Below are 20,956 nucleotides of genomic sequence, written 5' to 3'. Positions count from 1 at the left end.
CTGTTCGAGACCAGCGTAGGCTTACCCACGTAGTTGTGTAGTCATGATTATTGTTTTGTTTTGGTTTCTTTTTTGGTGGGGGGGGGGGTGTCTTAATAAATAGTTTATTATTTATATTCCCAGTCAGGGGCGATCGATCAAGACATTTTCATAGCCGATCAAATTATTAGCGATTAACAATTTGAATTGGCAGTTGTATTTTTTTTTATTGTTTTGCCAAATAGCTTAATAATACATGTCAATGCATTGCAAAGGGCCCCTTTTATTGGCATGAACGATTGAAAGATCGAAACATAAAATTCCAGGTACACAAGTTTCCTCAACTCCAACCAATTTCCAACCTCGGTTACAGATAAAAGTCCACTTGTATGTGGATGGAAGCGAGTGTTGTAAAGATTTTATGAAAATATTACGATACGTAACAACTATGTAATGACCATGCACAGTGTTTGAATTACGTCCTCAGAAAATTTAGTACAGGAATTCCTTGAAAATAGCCCCCTTTAGGCTGAAGTGCGGTCATTGAAAACCTGTGATATTCCCACTGTTTGTTTATCTTTATTTTTTTGGTTTTCAAAACATAACGTGATAAAAAAAAAAAAAATGTTTCACCGGGGAAATGCAAATTTAATCCAGCACCGAGACTTATAATAGTGGCTTCAAATGAGATTGTGTGTGTCTGTGTACAGTATGTATTAGACAATGAGACTAAGGTCATATTATGTTTTTATCAACAAAAATGACGTTTAATTTTTTTTAATTTGTTTTGTGTTGAAGGCCTTGAAAACGAAAAGAAAAAAATTGTGCTTAAAACAGTACTCGAAAGTCCCTGAATTAAATTTTGTAATGCCAGATTGAACCCGATGTAATAAGTGATGGCTCTATTCCCAGGCATTCTGCTTGGTATGAAGGCAGTTCGTGAGTCCAGCCCCGATGGGAGGGAGGCGGACCCCGGCCCGGTCCCCGGGGCCATGCTGTGGTCCCTGCAGGAGGCACTGGAGAGGCAGACCCTGCAGATCGGGGCGTCGGCCTGCGGGGCCACGGCTGTCACGGACGTCCTGCGGATCCTGGACACGGAGGTGGAGCCGCAGGACGCCGACCGCTGCGTGCAGACGCGTCTGAGGAGGAACGACGCGCCGCTGCCTGACTACCTGGTGTCCAGGAGCCAGGCCGGTAAAAAACAGACACAGCTAAAATGAATCTGAAATGAGGCTGGTTTCTATGAAGTTCAAGTTGTTGTTGTTGTTGTTGTTGTTGTTGTTGTTTCCAAAGTCTGGGACGCTGATGCAACCTACGGGCTTGGGTTGCAATTACATTTTGGGTGAAATGTAAGTCAATCCTGCCCTGAAGGATTTTACTTGAAAGAAACACATTTTAAACGGTTTCTAGGAAATGTAGCTGTTTAAAAATAAATTATATAAAATGATACACAAATATAATAAGAACTTAGGGACATAGAGTTAGTTCTACAGAACTACTGTGAAACCATAGGATATTCGTATGGGGAGAACATATCAACAAGACAGCAACAACAATACCCCCAAAACATATAAATAGTTCAGTAATATTTAGGGAAATTTTGTAGTTTGCTACGTTGGTTCCATGGCGCTGTGGAGCCTTTTTTTCTTAGCGGAAGCTCTTAAACTAGACATACTAGTTATAAAATAATTTCAAATCAATCTTCCGTCTCAAAGTTTTCCTTTTATTTAGTAAGCAGCCGTGAATTAAGGGAGATAATGTGCAGCCAGATGGTTGTTATTGCAAAATAACCCCCGGACAGGGTGATCAGTATCACTCTGAAGGGGGTTATTTTGCGCTAAAGGCTGCATGCTCCATCCCTTACTCAACAGCCTCCATGTGTACATGGCCTCCCTTTCTTTATTCTGTTTTCATGCTGCTCTCCAGGCGCCACTCATGCTCAGCTGATCTCAGGGGCGGAGCAGCTGAGCCAGGGGAAGGTGCTCGGCCGCTTCTTCCACCTCCACCCACGGCGGCGCGTGCGGCTGGTGTCGTGGCTGGTCAGCTGGATTCGACGGGGGGCCGTGCCCGTGGCCACCATGAACCTGCAGCTTGCTGTGCCCCCGGGTCACGAGGTGCCCGACGCCTGGCACCACCAGCTCATATTCGGAGCGGCTGCCAACGCCGTGTTCATGACCAACCCCCTGGATGTCGGTGAGCAACAGGTCCAGAGCAGATTGCTGTCTGTATAATATTACATTTTACATTACATTTCATTTAGCAGACGCTTTTATCCAAAGCGACTTACAATTGTTCAAACACCGACGGACGCAGCCATCAGGAGCAATTAGGGGTTAAGTGTCTTGCTCAAGGACACTACAGCAGGCGAGCAGGAGGAGCCTGGGATCGAACCAGCAACCTTTAGATCACTAGACCACCAGCTCTACCGCCTGAGTACATACTCCAATTGTACATTTCCCCGCTGTGGGACTAATGAGGGTTTATCTTATCTTACAATAGGTACATTTTGTCGCTAGGATCAAACCGCTGCCAGATAAACTCTAGGAAATAGCAGCACTACTTTGGGCGAAGATGTGCATTAACATTATTATGAAAGTATTTCTACGACATCTATTGTTTTGAATTGCGTACAGCCTTACTGTTGATAAACAGGTGATTTGTACATTACCAAACACTTGTTTTTTATGGTTTATTTTTTATGTTTATTTTATTCATTATCATAAGGTTTGTTACATATTGTGAAATTTGTATTTGTCCTTTTTTATTTGGAGGTATATTTTTCTGGCGTGTTGTTCATTGTTTGCATTATGTTCAGTATTTAGGTTAATTCGATTTATTTTATGAGGTACATTTGATGTATTCAATTTAAGTTCATTGTATATTGTAATTTCTTTATATCTTCTAGTTAAGTTTATCTTTATTATATTGCCTATTTCTCTATTGCCAATTTTTCATGTGATCCATCTATCTAAATAATTCTCTTGCATTTCATTGAAATAATTATGCTATACATTCTTGAGACCTTTATTAATTGTATTATTACTTAGAAGTAATAATGCAAATAATAAATGTCTCAAGAATGTACAAGAATTATTGCTTTTACTGTTGGACTGCTTTAGCTATGTACTGTACATGCTGTGAATTTAATGTACATTGTCCAGCTTCTGTACTTAATGCTTCGCCATTGAGCTGCTGCAATCAAATTTCCCCTTCGGGGGTTCAATAACATACTATCTTATCTTATCTTATCTCTCTATCCATCCCTCCCTTCCTCTCTCCACCTCAGTCACTGAAGACAAGGTCCACCAGCGTCTGTGCAGTGACTCTGTGCTGCTGATCCGTCGACAGGACGTTCTGCAGCGATGGATGCCCAGCTGCCCCCTGTCCGCACTGTCCCAGGAGCAGTCTGACCCACGATGGCGGGACCTGGACGTGGAAGGTGGGTGCTCCGCTGTCCCTGTCCCTCTCTACACCATCTATCTATTCTACATCTAGATAGACCACGAAAAACGTCTTGAACAAATCGCGACTCATGACTCAGGAGTTTGGAGTCCCTCCAGCAAAAGAGTGGGGCAAACCAGTCTTCGATTCGCAAACAATCTCTGAGGACTAAATTCAAGTCCAAGGCAAAAGAGGTCAAGGCATTTGGTATATTTCAAATCGAATGTGAAGCATTCCACCAAAATCAATCATTTCGACAGAGTTACTATCGTGGCGATAGTGGCGCCGCCCCTAGCGGTCGCCTGCGCCGGCGCTCCGGTTACTTTCTTACTCTTTAGTATTTTTTTCCTTTTTTTATCACGATGTTCGCCAGAAAAACATCAACAATTAACTCATACGGCCGCGATGCACTCATGGATATAAAAATTTCCCTAAACGAACAACTTTGGGACTTTTTATCCGTGGGAGCAGAGTGGCCGGCGGAAATCCTACGCGGGAACACTCGCAACAACAACAAAAATGGAGTCGCTGTTCCACGAGCCGGCCCACGGAGGAAGCACCGAGGTAAACGAGGCGGCATTCGGGTCAGAATGAGGATGCAACCTTACCGTCCACCTCTGCCAAGCATCCTTCTTGCTAACGTCCAGTCCCTGGAGAACAAGATGGATGAACTTCGAGCGAGGATTCAATTCCAGCGTGACACGAGGAACTGTTGCGTCCTCTGCCTGACGGAAACATGGCTGAACCCACTGGTGCCGGATGAAGCCATACGTCCAGGTGGTAAACAAAAAATGGTAAACAACCGCTGGTGTAACGCCAACAACACCAAATTCCTCTCCCACTCCTGCTCGCCGAACCTGGAACAGCTGACCATACTATGCCGTCCATTTTATCTCCCCCGGGAATTCAGCACGGTCATCATTACAGCCGTTTATATCCCACCGCAAGCGGACACCGACGCAGCTCTGTCGGTTCTGTACGATGTGTTGTGCGGATTTCAGAACAGACATCCCGACGCGGCTGTGGTGGTGACTGGGGACTTTAACAGGGCCAACCTTAAAAAAGTTCTGCCGAATTTCCACCAACACATGACGTGTGCCACCGGTGAGGATCCTCAAGTCCTTCTACTCTGGAGCAGTGGAGAGCATCCTGACAGGCAACATCACTGCCTGGTTTGGGAACTGTACTGCCCAGGACAGGCGGGCCCTGCAGAGGGTGGTGCGTTCAGCTGAACGTACCACTGGAACTACCCTCCCCCCCTTGCAGGAGTTATACACCAGGAGGTGTAGTAGCAGAGCCCGTAGGATCATGAAGGATCCTCATCACCCCAACAACGGACTGTTTCAGCTGCTGCGGTCAGGCAAGCACCTCTGCAGTCACGCAGCGAGAACAGAGAGACTGAGACGGAGTTTCTTCCCTCAAGCCATCAGAACTGTCAACGCTGACCTCACCAGGGGTCCTAACTGAGCCATGCACTAGGCTCCACTACCTACTGTACTGTATGTAGCATACTGTACCGCATACTGTGTCACTGTTCAGGGTTGTTCGTGATGCCGTATTGCTGCGCCGTACTGTTGTATACTGTGCTGTATTATCCCAAACACTACCTCACACTATTCACATTCACATGCCACTTTAATTCACATGCCACTTTAAATGCACATATCTGTATATACATAGCCATATTCCTTCAACCTATTCCATTTTATTTCAATTTATTTTTTATTGTATTTTATTCTATATGTTTTTTATCTTATTCTATAAGTATTCCACTTACTGTATTACGTTTTAGGAGTCAGTTAGTCGGTCTATTAGAAAGGAATTTTCTACTTTTTATTTTATTTTATTTTTGTACTTTTTCCTAGGACTTATTGTGTGCTATCACCGGGTGCGTTGCATTACATTTCACTGCATATATGTATGGAAGTATGTATATGAATGTGACAAATAAAAATCTTGAATCTTGAATCTTGAATCTTGAGTTAAATGATTCCTGTGAGCATTCCATTCCCAACTCAGAGCCCAACTGACTCTCGTTCATCGTTCAGGAAGTCCTGCCTCGCTCCGTGCCGTACGCCAACTGAATCAAACGAACGAAGAGTGTGAAAACTGAGCGACTCTTTTTACCGAGTGACTCATCAAGAACCGAAACTCAAAAAAACAAGAGTTAAACCTTCGAATAGAATCACTACTAATAGTTGTCATTTTGAGTGTGAAACTTGAGCTTGTTCTGCTGGAACCGACTTATTAGTGCGGCCTCGCAATTTTATGCATTTGAAGTTGAAATGTAATTGTTTTCACGGCACACCAGGCGAGCTCTAGTGCACCCCAGTGCGGCACATAAATTCATGTTGTTTTTCTCGCCTCTCCAAGGTCAAGTGAAGCGCATGGTGCTGGAGGAGGAGGAGGAGGAGGAGGAAGGTCGTCCCAAGTCGTCGCACATCGTGATCCCGGCCGCCTACAGCTCCGGCGTGACGCTGTTCGCCGTACGGGACTCGGATCTCGGGAGGGAGCTGCTCAGCGCTCCCCAGCTGCCCCTGCTAGAACGGACGGACCACCTAGGACCATAGATTTATTTGTTTATTATAAGGGTGGGGGGGGATCTTCTTTTCTCGGACGAATCTACAATAGAACTGTAACCGTGTGAGAGTATGTGACTTTTGGCGGCATCTTTCATCTGAGATGTACATGGATGCTGTGGTCGTATGTGCAAGATGTAGCAGTGCAATATTTATCAGAACAAAATGTCTTTTAAAAATGGAATACATATTCTAATCCAATTCACCCTGCCGTAGCGCCCCTGAGCAGGAAACTGAGATCCTAGCGGCAGCTTGGGCTCTATCCTCTGACTGAATGTGAAGCTTCGAGCCAAACGGTGAACCTGCGAGAGCCTGTCTCCTCAACAATGTGCTAATTTAATTATAGCACAGTATTAATTAGGCCCCTCGGCCATTTTTAAATAAATTGTAATTAAACTTGTTAGGGTTAAGAAAAGAGATGGTTATGAGCGTAAATATGGGCAGACAATCCAAAGGCCTGTCGGAACAAGCACTTTGAATTAAGATAAGATAAGACTTTATTAATAATTCAGGAGCAAACGGCAGCATTAACTGTGAGTCAAGAAAGAAATTGAAAAGGGGAGGGAGGGACGCTAAAGTAAGTACTAAATATTACAGCGTCACAGAAGAAGTTGTGAAAAATGGAGTGCTTGATACAGAATCTTGAATTGTCTTTTATTACTTTTGTTAACTTTTATTATCAAACATTGCAGATTTTACTCAAGTAAGTGTTTATCTTTGTATGAGCCTCACGTTCAACGTTTTATTATGAAGTGTTCTGGTTCTTATAATAAATAAAGTTTACCTGGAAATTACGTTTTTTTACAGCAGCCCTCTCTAAAACAGATAGGCAATAATACTTAAGTACCATGTAAAAGACGACAATAAAAATCCGTCTCCACAATTCACATGAAAATATGTACGTAAGACATTTTTATTCTTTTTTTTCATGATCATCTATTCATTCAAAAGGAGCCTCGCCTCTGCGCGCTCCGTTTTTGCGACAGTAACAACAACACCATTACCCACAATGCAAGCGGGGCCGTTCACGACACGGAAGTTCAATCTTTCTTTATATTGATTTTTTTTTTTTTCCGTTCTTCGAAAACAGTGTTTTGCCCACGAAGTCGTTCGACTGCGTCTCGGGTGCGCGCACGAACAAACACGCGACACGGTCATTTAATTTCGTTCACATTTTAAGAAGTATTTTTTTTTTTTTTTTTTTTGTTTTTTTATCTCTGATTTACGGCCGACGAGCTCCGCTTGGGATCCACGTGGTCTGCGTGGGTCCTCCCGCACAGTGGGGACCGGGGTCAGTGTTGGAGCTTCACGCCGAAGGAGCCGCATCTGGACGCGCGAAGGGACTTTCCTCCTCCTCCTCCTCGGGCTTCACTCGTCCAGGTAACGGCTCCCCCCTTGTACCGCTACGTGCCGGAGACGTGACGTTTAACGGTCCCCACTCTTGTGTGAAGTCGATATTTAAGTTCACGTGGCCCTGCAGAACTTCTTTCAAGGTCCTAAAACCCCCCCCTCCCAAAAATATATATATTTTTTTAATGTGTTTAGTTATCATTTAGTTTTGTTTCTCTGATATAAGCGTTTGCTGCCTTTGGTATGTTTGTAAACTTCCCGGAAACCAATAAAATAGTGCGAAAACGTCACGCAAACGTTACAAAAAAAAAAATCGACTTATTCCCAAGTCATGGAAGCAGAATTACAGTTAATACTATTAAGTGCCTCTTGGTGGCAGTTATAGTACATGTTAGAAAGTTTGTAATGTAATAGGGATCATTTTTGGTTGAAAATATGACCAGGGCAAAGGGATTTTTTTTAAACTGAACCAAATGATAATCCCTATTACATTATAAACTTTACATTATGTAAAGTGTGTGTGTGTGTGTGCAGTAGAGTTGAAAACCGGGAGTTATTCCCAAATAATTACCTCTTCAGTTTGTTAATGCTACTCATGCGTCTTTGTTACTTAAAATTATATCTAACATTTTTAGGATGGGTGCATGGAGTTTAAAAAAAAAAAAAAAAAATTTAAATTTGGTGTATCCCACATGTGAGTCACATGAGGGAGTGAGTCTCATCAGCCTGGACTGATAAACTCATTACACTCACTCACTCACTCACTCTGGGAGGTTTGGTGTAATTCAGTTCAGTATGGATCTGCAGATAGACTAGTTTTAAGTCCTCACACTCACAGGGGGTTTACATTCAACGTCTGACCTTAATTTAAGTGACCTTATTTTGTGTCTTTGAAAACAACTTGTATGAGTCAAAAACCCAAAACCGATAAATTGTACACCTTTTTTGTTTTTACGTTTTATTTTTACATGTTATGGTGAGAGAGCAAATAAGATCAAGTCAGTGTGACGAGCGGCTGAGTCGCTAGATTTCCTTCTCAAGACAGAAATTAAAGTCACGAGCCGGCTCCTAATCCGCTAAAGTCATCCGGCTGCAGGTTTTATTGGCACCGGCAAGGCAGCTTGTTCTGAAAATGGACATTTTGAAACTAGACACACACATTTTCATTCATGCATGAGACACTCATCTCATTCAGAACAAGCAATGACATCATTCCAGAACAAATGTGACACCTCCAATTTTCTTTTAATTAAAATCCTTTCCTAATATATTGTTTTTAGATCCTTGTAATAACATTGTGGGGGTTGTAATAATTTAGTTTTAATTTTTTGTGATGCAAATCTGATTCAAAATGAGTGTGAAATGGTTCAAGTAAAGATCGCAAAAAAACCAAACCGTAAATACCGTAGGTTCATAATAATCAGATTTACAATGTCCCATGTGTCCTTTGATATTGTATAATTAAAGCCCAGCCCAATATTCACATTTTGCGGGGAGTCTCATCATCCTGGTACAAGTCGCTCTTTCCCATATAGCTCACATGAAAGAAAAATAGGCAATAATAATTGCCTATTGATGATAATAAAAAATAGAAAAAGATACTCATTGTATACAATAAACCTCAAAATTATCGGGAAGATGGGAAAGAATACATAAAGCCACAATGAACAGTGGATGATAAGTATAAGCCTACAATTTTAGAAAAACAATCGCTAATTTGGCTCCTACTCATAAACATGGCAATGCTGTATATTAAATAGGAACAATTAACGCCTGCTGAGTTGGATGTCTTATTATATATCACTATGATAATGACTTTGTCCCGTGCAAAAGAGGCACAGATCCATTTCATTTAGTTTTCTTGTGATGAGGCCTGGCCCATTGACTTATACGCGTGGTCTGTTGGTTATTTACTATATCTAACCTTTCACCCTTTCTTCATGTTTTTAAACTCTTATACTTTGGGCTCAATTAGGGTTGACCCTCCCCACTATGGTCTATTTCTGACAGCCGTTTTTTGTTTTTTTTGAGTTGTTTATGTATTTATTTATTTAATCGTACAATCCCCAATTCCCTTTTCGCTGTCCGTGTCACTCCTTCTAAATGCAACATTGCATAATAATACATTACAAAATAATTCTTAGCATTTGTTAGGTTTAGGATTAGCACAACATTACAAAATGATATTGAATGCTAATGCTAAAGATTTAGCATTTCTAAGTGTTTCTAACTGTTGTCCATTTTTGACTGCCTTTTGAAATTAAAAAAAATAAATATATATATTTATTTTTTTAATCATACGATCGCTAAAACGGCGTCCGAGTTCTTGTTAGTGCCACATCACATTATTATTTATTTAGGACCCCAGGCTCGAGAGAAAAGGTCAGCAATTACTCAAAACAAGCCAACACATTTTTTGTCATAGGTCAATTTTCACATGCAATTAAATCGGCACTTTACGACTAATTAAAAAGGGAATAGTAGGAGCACAGCTAATAACAACTTTTATTTTTTCATTAGCTGTAAATGACAAGGTGTGTGTGTGTGTGTGTGTGTGTGTGTGTGTGTGTGTGTGTGTGTGTGTGTGTGTGTGTGTGTGTGTGTGTGTGTGTGTGTGTGTGTGTGTGTGTGTGTGAGGATCCATGTACTGCAACAGTGTGTCTTTCTCTGACCATACGTGTGTGTGTTTTTAAATCAGTATGTATTGTTCCTCTTATCTTAGTTGCTATGGCGGAGCGGGTGCTGGTAGTCGGCGGCGGTGGGCGGGAGCATGCGCTGGCCTGGAAGCTCGCCCAGTCGCCCCATGTCCAGCAGGTCCTGGTCGCCCCCGGCAACGCTGGCACGGCCAACTGCGGCAAGATCACCAACTCCGGTGAATACTCCTTTCCCAAAATTGAATATCGCTGGAGCTTCTTGGGCCAGGGGGCAACATTGACAAAATCATGGTTAAATATCACAATATTCTATTTGATAAATAATTTGACAATATTTTTGGGGACGGCTATCGGAGCTGCCGCTGCACGGCTTCTCTGCGGCGGGTGCCAGGGGTGGTTGTGGGCCCATATATCTGGCGGAGCGGGTGGGCTAACATATGGGCGCCCTGTGCTGAGCACACTCGGCTACGTGGATGGGCGCTTGGGGCTTGTGGCCAGGTGGGCCGTTTGGTTGGCTGCGGAGGAGCAGGCCTCGCTCTTGTGCGGGTGGGCAGGGGTCCCCGCCAACTCACCTGCAGGGGGGGGCGCTTTGGGCGGGGTGTCAGCCTGTTGACGCGGGGCGTGGCTCCAGGCCCGCGGTCCGTGTCTGGTGCCCACGGCCTGGGTTCTGCAGCTGCGTCCTGCGCCTGCACATGGGGGTGGGTTGTATGTGTGCGCCTCAAGAGCGCGGGGTCTCCTTGTGCTCCCTGGGACTGGGTTGTGCTCCTCGAGGCATGGTGTGGGGGTTGCTCCTCGGGGTTCCGGCTTCTCTGGCGGTCCGGGGGTCTTCTGTGGCTTGGGTTAAGTCCTGTACACTCACCGCTGGACACATCTCTCTCACACACACACACACGTACAGGTGGTGTCATCACAGACGGGCTCACGCCACCGGCACCTTCTTTGAACGCACCCCAGCACCCTCCTGATTGCATCCCTCTCCACTTTTCTTCCTCATTTACTGCCATAACTATGACAGGAAGAGGCCACGTGCCCAATTGCTGTTCCAGTTATCCTGGACTAAATTAACTCTGTTTTTTGATACATGTTGTCGTCCAATGTTTGTTTTTCAATGTACATGTTATTGAAAGAAAGAACAAAGAACTGTGCTCTTGTCATCCTACAGGTCGTCCACAGGACAGAGTTATTATAGCAGTTCTTGATGATTTTAAGAATTAATTAAAGAGCTGGTTGCAGGTTGAGTACTTGAACTCCACTAGCAGACTAACTCTGTCCTAGATGCAATGTCATGCAAATACTCGATGTTGTATGCCCAGCGTGCTGACAGCTCAGGTTTAAAAAATAAACAAAGATAATCAATACTGTTTAGCAAAAGCTATGAATCTGATTTGGTGTTGGATAACTCTAGAGCTTTCACAATTATTCTTTAGTTCCCTGATCACGATTATATGAAAAGAACCAATCTTTTTCAAACTGTGTATATTTATCCAATCAATCTTTCTCTCCCTCCCTGTTCCTGCAGAGGTGTCCATCAGTAACCATGCCATCCTGGCCCAGTTCTGCAAGGACCACAATGTGGGGCTGGTGGTGGTGGGACCCGAGGTTCCTCTGGCAGCAGGTGAGTCTCAGTTCCCACACCTGCATTTGGACAAACATCCTGAATTAGACATTCACTTTATTCCTATTACATTCACTTCATTACATTTATTCTATTATATTCATTCCATTTTTATCTATAATGTTTTAATGGTCGATCCTGTGATTTGTAATCGCTGAACCCGTTGCTGTTTTTTACATAACATTAAATTTTTAACACTTTAATTTTGCATTTTTTTTTTAAATGAGTAAAAACAAGTTGATTTTTTTCTAACCCTAACTCAAGAGTTGAAAAATGTTCTATTTGAAAAAAAAAAAAATAGAACATTTTATTTATTTTTTTATAATCTCTATCCATCCCTAAACGCATGTTTTTCTTTCCTCTTTTCCCTCCTTCCTGTAGGCATGGTGGACGACCTGGTGACCGCTGGCATCCGCTGTTTCGGGCCCTCGGCCAAGGCGTCCCAGCTGGAGGCCAGTAAGAGCTTCTCCAAGGCCTTCATGGAGCGCCAGGGCATCCCCACGGCGCGCTGGGGCTCCTTCACCCATGCACCGGACGCCTGCCACTACATCAGAACGTCAGGGAAATATATATATATATATATATATATTTATATATATATAAAAATATGTATAGAACTAACAGATGTGAGGTTGGGTTGGAAAGATGTTGAGAGGCTAGACGCAGATCTATCTGGGTGGATCTATAACTCAAATAAGGCTAATAGGCTAAAATTCTCACAAGATGCCCAAACCACCACAACTTGACTTGTCCCCATGTGGAGGAGCAGCAGTGAGCTCTGAGGTCCTGCCAGATCACAGAGCTCCTCACCCTATCACGGAGCTTGAGCCCCGCCACCCTACGGAGAAACACAATTTCAGCTGCTTGTGTCTGCAATTTCATTCTTTCAGTCAATCACATAGCTCATGACCATAGATGAGGGTGGGAATAAAGACCAACTCTACAGCCCGGTACAATAACCGCATTGTTCAATCTGAATCTGGGGTTTCACATTCGGCTGGAGTCTCCTTTCCAGCACCTTGGCGTAGTCTTTCCCGGGGAGGCAGGGGAATGTGATACCCCGATAATTTGATCACACCCTCAGGTCCCCTTAAATAGGGACCACAACCCCGGTCTGCCAGTGCAAAGGCACTGTTCCCGATGTCCACCCAACATTGCAGAGTCATGTCAACCAAGGCACCCCCACAACATCCAGCGCCTTCAAGATTTCTGGATGGATCTCATCCATCCTTGGTGACTTGCCACTGAGGAGCTTTCCAACAACCTCAGTGACCTCTGCCAAGGAAAAAGACTCTAATCCACCAGACTCTTCCAGCTGTGCCTCTTCAGAGGACATACACATCGGGTTCAGGAGTTCCTCAAAATGTTCCTTCCACCTCTGGATGATCTGCCCAGTCGAGGGAAGAGCCTGGGTGATGTGCCTTTTTCCCCTCCTGGGTCACTCCTGAGTACTTCTCAGCGCCCGCACGGCGCTGATTGGTCAGACTCAAGGCAGGGCGATTTCTTAATGTTTGTCTGTCTTACAGAGGGGATCAGCGCACGGGCTCGTCAGCCGACCAGGAAAAAGCTTGGAACAACATTCCTCCTGCACCCAAAATCATCATCATCATTATAATTATGGGCAGAGACTCCCACACTTACCAAGCACATCACCAGCATACCTGCCCCGGTGTCTGCTCAGCTTTCGGTGGGCCCGAGGCCACGCCACCCTCGAAGAATCGGGGGCTTGGAGTGGGGTAGGAGGTGGACTCCCTCTGGTGGTCGTCCCTCCTCTGGCGGGGCGGGAGATGGGCCCTAGAAGGTAGGATGGTGATGGCCGCCAGGTCCGTGGTGCTGGTACTGGCCGGTCCCTCAACGAATCCAGGCCCTCAACAGTCCCCAATGGTCCCTCGGTGGGCTCCTCTCCGGTCAGGTGTGGTAGGTGGTGCTGTGCGTGTAGGCCTCAGCGTGGAGCCAGGGAGACTGGTCAGTGGCAACGCACTCAGCTAGCCGCATGGGCCTGGAGATTGTCCACAAACTTCTGGCGTGGGGAGCACTCCTCTGGTCGTAGCCACCGCTGGACCACGTCCAGGAGCTACTTGGCGTCCAGAAATGGCCGGCCCGCAGTGTCCTAGAGGTGTGACCAGAGGCGCAAGCAGTGGCCTTCAGGTGTTCTCCCGACCCATTCCATCACCGCCCTCCGGATGACAGCGTAGCTCGTCCACTGCTCCAGCAGTAGGGCATGCGCCGCCAGCTGGGCTTCTCCCGAGAGGAGGGGTACGACCCGCCACGCCTGCCCGCAGTCCGTCCAGCCAGCTGCCTGGGCCATTAATTAAAAGTTGGCAAGGAACACCCCTGGATCATCCTCCCCCGTTATCTTCTGTAGCGGTGGGGGGCAGCGGTCGTTCCTCGCCAGGTCTGGTGCGCTCCCGGAGGAGGACCTGGATGGCCTGTTGGCTCAGCACCAGTTGGCATGTATTAATTCTCAGTCTTTTTAAACAAAAGGTGGCTCGTGGGCCAAAATGTTAAATCATGGGCTTGCAGGCCAATATGCAAATTGTGCATGCGCTTCAACGCTTTAGTGAGCACCCGCCGTATCGTGTCCGGCGGTTGCTTATCTGGATCACTCGCCCGGTCCAACATGTCCCGCAAGCACACCAATCCTCACTGCAGGGACAACAAAACATTTATTATTTTCTGGGTTTGAGTCCCTCCATTGATTCGCCTGATCCGCAGCAGTTGAGCGGCCCCGGGATGGGAGCCCTATCGCCTGTCTGCAGCGGCGGCTAGACCACGCCCTCTTGGTCCGCCACACAGTCTGTCAGTATTCGCTCATCAAAATCACCAATTACCCAATTTCTGCTGATACCAGCCACATCACTATCCTTATTCTCCTGGACCTCTACGCAGCCTTCGACACTGTTTCCTATACCATCCTCCTCAACCGCTTATCTAAATACCTGAGCCTCGCTGGTGCAGCTCTCTCCTGGTTCCAGTTCTATCTCTCCAACAGGAAACAGTTTGTCACCATCAGACATTCCAGTTCCACCCCGGCCCCAGTCAACCAAGGCATGCCCCAAGGCTCTGTGCTTGGACCCTTCCTTTTCACTATCTACATGCTCCCCCTTGGCCAGATTATCTGTCAACACGGCCTCAGCTTCCACTCCTATGCAGATGACTGTCAGCTGTGTCTTAGCATTAAACCACCCACTCAGATTCCCCCGCAGTCCCTTGCCAACTGCCTCCACAATATGAAAACCTGGATGTCATCTAATCTACTCCAGCTAAATAGTAATGAAATACAGCTGATGGTTGTGGCTTCCAAGGCGCTGCTTCAGAAGTTTGGAGATCTTCTCCTTGATGTTGACTGCTGCTCCATCTGCCATCCCCAGAAGTCTGCAATCTGGGTGTCATTCTGGACTCAACCCTCTCATTCCAGTCACATATCAAATCCATCACCAAATCTGGTTTCTACCACCTCAAAAACATCTCCAGACTCCAGCCATCACTCTGACTCTGGGGCTGAGACCCTTGTCCATGCCTTCATCACCTCCCATCTGGATTATTGCAATGGAGTCCTTTCGGGGTACACAGCAAAGCCCTGGACAAGCTCCAGTATGTGCAGAACTCAGCTGCCAGGGTTCCTCACCAAGCCCTGGCAGCACGTCACCCTGACCCTCATCAACCTTCACTGGCTCCCAGTCAAGTCCCGTAACTCAAATAAAATCCTCCTCCTCACCTATAAATCTCTCCATGTCTTTGCTCCACAGTACCTATCAGTACCTCCACCCCTATACCTCGGCCTGGACTCTGCGGTCCTCCTACACGGTTTTGCTCACCACCCCCCACACCAACATGCAGAGTTTTGGGGACAGAGCCTTCAGTGTGGCAGTCCCCGCTCTTTGGAACTCTCTCCCAGCAGAGATCCACAACGCGCATCTATTGACACCTTCAAAAAACTCAACACCAAGGCCAATGGTCTTGATTAATGCTGTCACCCCGGCAACCTTACTATTATTTTCTGCTCTTCTGTAATTTATTTTCTCTCCCTCCATACGTGTTAAGTGTCCTTGGGTCCATTGAAAGGTGCTATAGAAATGCAAGGCATTATTATTATTATTATAAGTAGTAGTAGTATTTGTTATTTTCTTAGTAACAGATCTCGCCCCAAAGTAAACATTTGTCACATGACATTTGGCATTTCTGCATTTCAAAGCACATGATTTGGTTTTATCGTTGGACAGGAAAGGAAGCCTTCCATCGGCAGAATTGACTTGTTTTTGTTTTTTTCACATTTGGTCGGAACTTTTGCGTTAGTTTAATATATGAGCGATGTAAGGCACGGCGAGTTTATTCAATAGTTCATTTCAAATAGGCAATTCAAAGTGCTTTACATAAAATATTAAAAGCATTAAGACAAAGTGCAAAGAAACACATCATAAAAAGACATAGAATGCTTAAAATAAAAAATAGAATACATAGAGTGCATAAAAGTTATAGTGCAGTGCAAGAAATGAATCAAAGAAACCTTGTTTAACTCTTTGTTAAAAACGATTTTGCCAATTCCCAGAATAGCGTTTTACCTTGTCAAGGCGATATCCTAGCCCCGGGAACCGGTCTGGAGATCTTTCGGTTATCTGAGATCGCTATTTCAAATAGGCCAAGGCCGTAATAGTGCGCCAGAAGCCACTAGTATTCACATTCACATTTTAAGGTAATTCAAAGTACTTTAAATAAAACATCTGAAGCATCGAGACTAAGTGCAAAATAAACACATTGTAAAAGGAAGAACATATTATAAAGTTTAGGAGTAGAATGCATAGAATGTATAAAATCAACTCATAAAAGTGACTGAGCGCAGTGCAAGAAATGAACATTTGGTTTAGTAAAAAGCAGCGGCAAACAGAAAAGTCTTCAGCCTTGATTATAAAGGAGGTGAGAGTTGCGGTAGACCTGCAGTTTTCTGGGAGTTTGTTCCAGATATATGGTGCATAAAAACTAAACGCTGCTTCTTCATGGTTAGTTTTGACTATGGGGAGCAGACCTGCCCCGGACATCCTGAGAAGTCTGGATGGTTCATAACGTTACAGAGGATCAGAAATGTATTTTGGCAACAGTAGTATTTTGAAATCAATATTGACGAACAGGAAGCCTGTGTAAATATCTGAGAACTGGAGTGATAGTTTCTTGGTCTCAGTGAGGACTAGAGCAGCAGCGTTCTGAATCAACTGCAGCTGTCTGATCGATCTTTGAGGGAGACCTGTAAAGGCACTGTTACAGTCATCTAGTCCACTAAAGATAAATGCATGTTTTTTTCAAATTCTGCTGAGACATAAATCCTTTAATCCTTGATATAATCTTTAGGCGATGGTAGGCTGACTTTGTAATTGTTTTAATGTGGGTGTTGAAATTAAGGTCATAAAAGTTTCTGTTTTCTTTGGTCCTATTTAGGGCGAGCTTCCCGGCGCTGGTGGTGAAGGCCAGTGGGCTGGCGGCCGGGAAGGGTGTCATCGTGGCCGCCGACCAGGACCAGGCCTGCCAAGCTGTCATGGACATCATGGAGGTACCGAACATCTAAATTTATGCCTGTGATTCAACCCTGCTCATAAATAATTTCTATAAATAATAGAGAATATGGAGTGGAAGCACAAATAATAATATAGTATCCCAAGTATTTCTCCATATAAAACACATTTTAGAGGTACTGCAGAAATTATATAAAATAAAAAAAATTGCATTACTTTTTTTTTAATGATTTAATCTTACTCTCTTACTAAAAAAAGGATTAATCTCTGTATGTCTTGAGATTATCTAAACAACCAATCTACTTCACACTTGGTGGGTGTATTGCTGGTGGAATTTGGTGCAATTTAGACATGCGACACGTGTAATATTAATAAACTTTCAATAAACAGCGAATAGCAGTTACTTTTAGAGTCATGAAGAGTCTTTCCCAGGTGTATGACTTTGACCGGCAGTTTCATCTTACATTGTGGAACACAGGACTATATCATTGACATCTTAGATTTTGAATGGGCATGAACTAGTCACTAAAATAATAAAAATAAAATAATTTGAATTAAGAAAATATAAATCATTTCAATTGTTGTTTGGTAAATGTTGGAAAATGACCAGACACAATCTTATTTTCTATCGCAATTTCATTTTTATTTTATTTTTTTCTATTCACCCACTGAAAAAAAGACTAATTTGCATGCACATGTTCTGCTTTTTTTTTTAAAGTAGTTTTCCCCATTTCTCTTATCACCCAGCTCTTCCCACTCAGAATGTTCCAATTGGTGTTGGAAGTCGCATTTTAAATAACAAAATCGGTAAATAAATGTCTCGCAGCCTCCAACGCTGGGAAATTATGTGCAGCATTAACGCCGTCTGTTATGCTTTCTACGCTTCCCAGCCGTCCATTCAAATTCAAATGCTTTGTCTTTTCTTTTGTCGCTTGACTCCCGGCATGGCAGGACAAAGCGTTCGGGTCGGCGGGGGAGACGGTCGTGGTGGAGGAGCTGCTTGAGGGAGAGGAGGTTTCTGTAAGTTGTTTCAACGTCTCTACTTTCAACTTTATGTTTTTGATATTCAATGTCTCTATTGGTTTCAAATTCCAATTTCATGTGTTGCAAGATAGAAATTCGGAGGCTGCACTAATTTGTCTTAATTCTTCAGTTCCAGCAGAACGGCAGATCTGTGTTCATCAGAACAAGAGCAAGTTTCACTCTGACCTTTTTTGAGATTCAGTTCTTGACGAGTCACTCGCTCAAAAGAGTTGATACACTTTCGGACTCTTTGTTCATCAGCGAGCGAGGACTTCCTGTACCGTGAACAAGTGTCAGCCTTTTCGGCTTTGAGTTGTGAATGGAATTCTGACAGGGATCATTTAGCTCTGTCAAAAAATATTTATTTTGGTGGAATGCAAAGTCTAAATCAGTCACATTCACTATGAATTGTGCAAAATGCCTTGAGCTCTTTTTTGCCTTGGACATTAATTCAGTCCTCAGTGATTATTTTTCGGTTTGAGTCTAATTTCCGCTCACTCACGCACTCTTTTTCCTGGAGTCACTCCCAGGTCATTTTAAAGATTTGTTTGCTACAAATGACTCGTTTGCGAGTCTTGCATCACTAACGATGAGGCCACAATAACCAACACAGGATTTCTGACATTTTTAGTGGTTAACAGGATAGTAGTCTAGTGCTGTAAGATAATTCCATTGTAAAAAAGTGTCATGGCAGTAAAAAAAAGAAATGTTGGGAAACACTGTGGTTCAAGAAAGTTATACCCATCTTCCCTTCTCCCTCTTCCGCTAGTGTCTGTGCTTCAGCGATGGGACCTCTGTGTCTCCGATGCCCCCGGCCCAAGACCACAAGAGGCTGCAGGACGGGGATCTCGGCCCCAACACGGGCGGCATGGGGGCTTACTGCCCCACACCTCAGGTAGGGGGCGGGGTCCATGGGTTTCCGAGACAAGAATGGAATTGTGTTCAGGTAATAGGATGAGATTTAAAAACTGCGAGTTCAAACTGCTGTGGTTGTCCTATGCGCTGGTTTTCGATTAAAGTGTCATTAAGCCATGTCAGGTATTGACATCGACATGAACGTCCGAATTAGGAAATTCTACATTTTATATTTTATTATGTCTTTATATTGACAAATAAAAGGTGCATATTTTTGTTAAGAAAATCGTAGGTTCCCTCATCAGTTCCCGACAGTAGAGGTAGTAGGAGATAGAGAGAGGCAGGGTATAGGGAGGCAGAGGAGATGGTGGGTTAAGTGGAGGTATTAAGTAGACCTAGGTTGAGTGGAGGTAGAGGGAGGGCCTCACTTTACCCCCTGACCCATGCAGATGCCATTATTTTCCGTCTTAGCATTTAGCATTAGTGTAGAGCATTGGCCTCGGGCTCTCACCTTCCCTTCTCCTGCTCCCTCCAGGTGAGCGAGGAGCTGCTGGAGCAGATCAAGGAGATGGTGCTGCAGAAGACGGTGGACGGCATGAGGGACGAGGGAGCTCCCTACGTCGGTACTGATGTCTCAATGTGTCTTCCTTTTACCCCCATCAGGGACAAATCATACCTTGTTCAATCCCCCCAAAAACTCTCCGGGCAAGAGTCTAGGTTTTTCAGCTAACATCTGGTCAGTGTAATAAAAGGAACTCCTTACGTTCGATGCCCAAGTCAATACACTTTTAAATAATGGAAATCAAAAATTGAAAGGCTCCATTAATGTGTAATTCACCAGTTCCAGCCTATAAATCGATAAGTTTCACGCTGAAAGTGAGAACTCTTAGTCGTGGTGAAAGGTTCTGATTTGGTTCATGACGAGTCCTATTCTTTGTTTGTTTGATTCAGTTCTTAAAATTCTGTCGCAATTTCTTATTTTGATGGACTTGCATGAATATGAATAATGTCAAATGCCTGAACCTTCTTTTTTTTTTTTTTTTTTCTTGTGCTTTAATTTAGTCCTGATTAATATCAGTTTGAGTTGAAGATTCACTCTTTTGCCGGAGTGACTTCAGAATGCCGAGTTATTTAAAAGATTTGTTCCTTACAACTGGATCGTTAGAGTCTTTCATCACTAACTGTATATAGGCATTAATAATAAGCACAGTTGTACTTGTTTGTGACCTTTTTAGTGGTCAATAGGATCGTCTTCTTGCTCTTAACACAGTGGTGTCATGCCTTTGTAATAAAGGTTCTATATAGAAATGCTTTTTGAATATTTTCCCCATTTATTTAGCGATTTTTCATTTCACATACGCAAGAGGTCTCTTCTCAATTCTCAAGAAATTCCACCCTTCTCCTGCTCGACTTCTGAAGATCCCTCCCATTGCTGAGGTTTATTCCTCTGTTCATATGTTTTTTTTCTCCACCTCCTCAGGTGTGTTGTACGCAGGTCTGATGTTGACCAAGCAGGGGCCCAAGGTCCTGGAGTTCAACTGCCGCTTTGGGGACCCGGAATGTCAGGTGTGTTTCGACAAAAATGTGTTTAATATTTTCATAATAACATAATCATGTGATCGGACTCCACCATCATCTGGGTATTGTCTTTCTTTATTATCCAGCTATCCATTTTCATGACTAGCTTCCTCCCATGCAGGGTCCACTGGGCCTTTCCTGATATTATTTATTTGTGTCTAATAATATTTAAACTTATTTGAAATAATCAATATTTCCTTTAACTCCTGTATAGATGAGTTCTCGATGCGGTAAAGCGGTTGAGACATTTTGTAGGTTTTGGGAGAGCCTTCATATATTTTGAAAAAACTGGTAAAAAATATCCCTGTGGTACTTTCTCCATTGGTAGCAATAAAAATCTCAATTATACCATCACAATGTTTTCATGAGATTTTTCTA

The 20,956-nt window shown here is 43.9% G+C and overlaps 2 protein-coding genes across 2 annotated transcripts in view; both read left to right on the top strand.

The window, feature by feature from the left end:
* Positions 1-875: 875 nt before the first annotated feature.
* LOC307247801 (uncharacterized protein) lies at positions 876-5,990 on the top strand (the record flags this gene model as incomplete). The annotated part of the gene is made up of 4 exons (XM_080023922.1): positions 876-1,173; positions 1,906-2,172; positions 3,266-3,418; positions 5,794-5,990. The coding sequence occupies 4 exons, from the start codon at positions 876-878 to the stop codon at positions 5,988-5,990; spliced, it is 915 nt and encodes a 304-aa protein (XP_079880048.1).
* A 1,302-nt stretch (positions 5,991-7,292) lies between these two features.
* The window catches only part of gart (phosphoribosylglycinamide formyltransferase), a 29,563-nt gene continuing 15,899 nt past the window's right edge, over positions 7,293-20,956 (top strand). Inside the window, exons 1-9 of the mRNA XM_080024582.1 lie at positions 7,293-7,379; positions 10,072-10,221; positions 11,523-11,618; positions 12,000-12,174; positions 17,049-17,160; positions 18,074-18,142; positions 18,915-19,040; positions 19,536-19,623; positions 20,481-20,566. Coding sequence (XP_079880708.1) covers positions 10,077-10,221; positions 11,523-11,618; positions 12,000-12,174; positions 17,049-17,160; positions 18,074-18,142; positions 18,915-19,040; positions 19,536-19,623; positions 20,481-20,566 — 897 coding nt within the window. The 5' untranslated portion in view covers positions 7,293-7,379; positions 10,072-10,076. The remainder of the gene's footprint in view (positions 7,380-10,071; positions 10,222-11,522; positions 11,619-11,999; positions 12,175-17,048; positions 17,161-18,073; positions 18,143-18,914; positions 19,041-19,535; positions 19,624-20,480; positions 20,567-20,956) is intronic.

This window comes from Zeus faber, assembly GCF_960531495.2.
Source record: "Zeus faber genome assembly, chromosome: 2".
Taxonomy (NCBI): domain Eukaryota; kingdom Metazoa; phylum Chordata; class Actinopteri; order Zeiformes; family Zeidae; genus Zeus; species Zeus faber.
The sequence above is the reverse complement of the archived record's forward strand: the minus strand, read 5'-3'. Positions and strand labels throughout refer to the sequence as shown.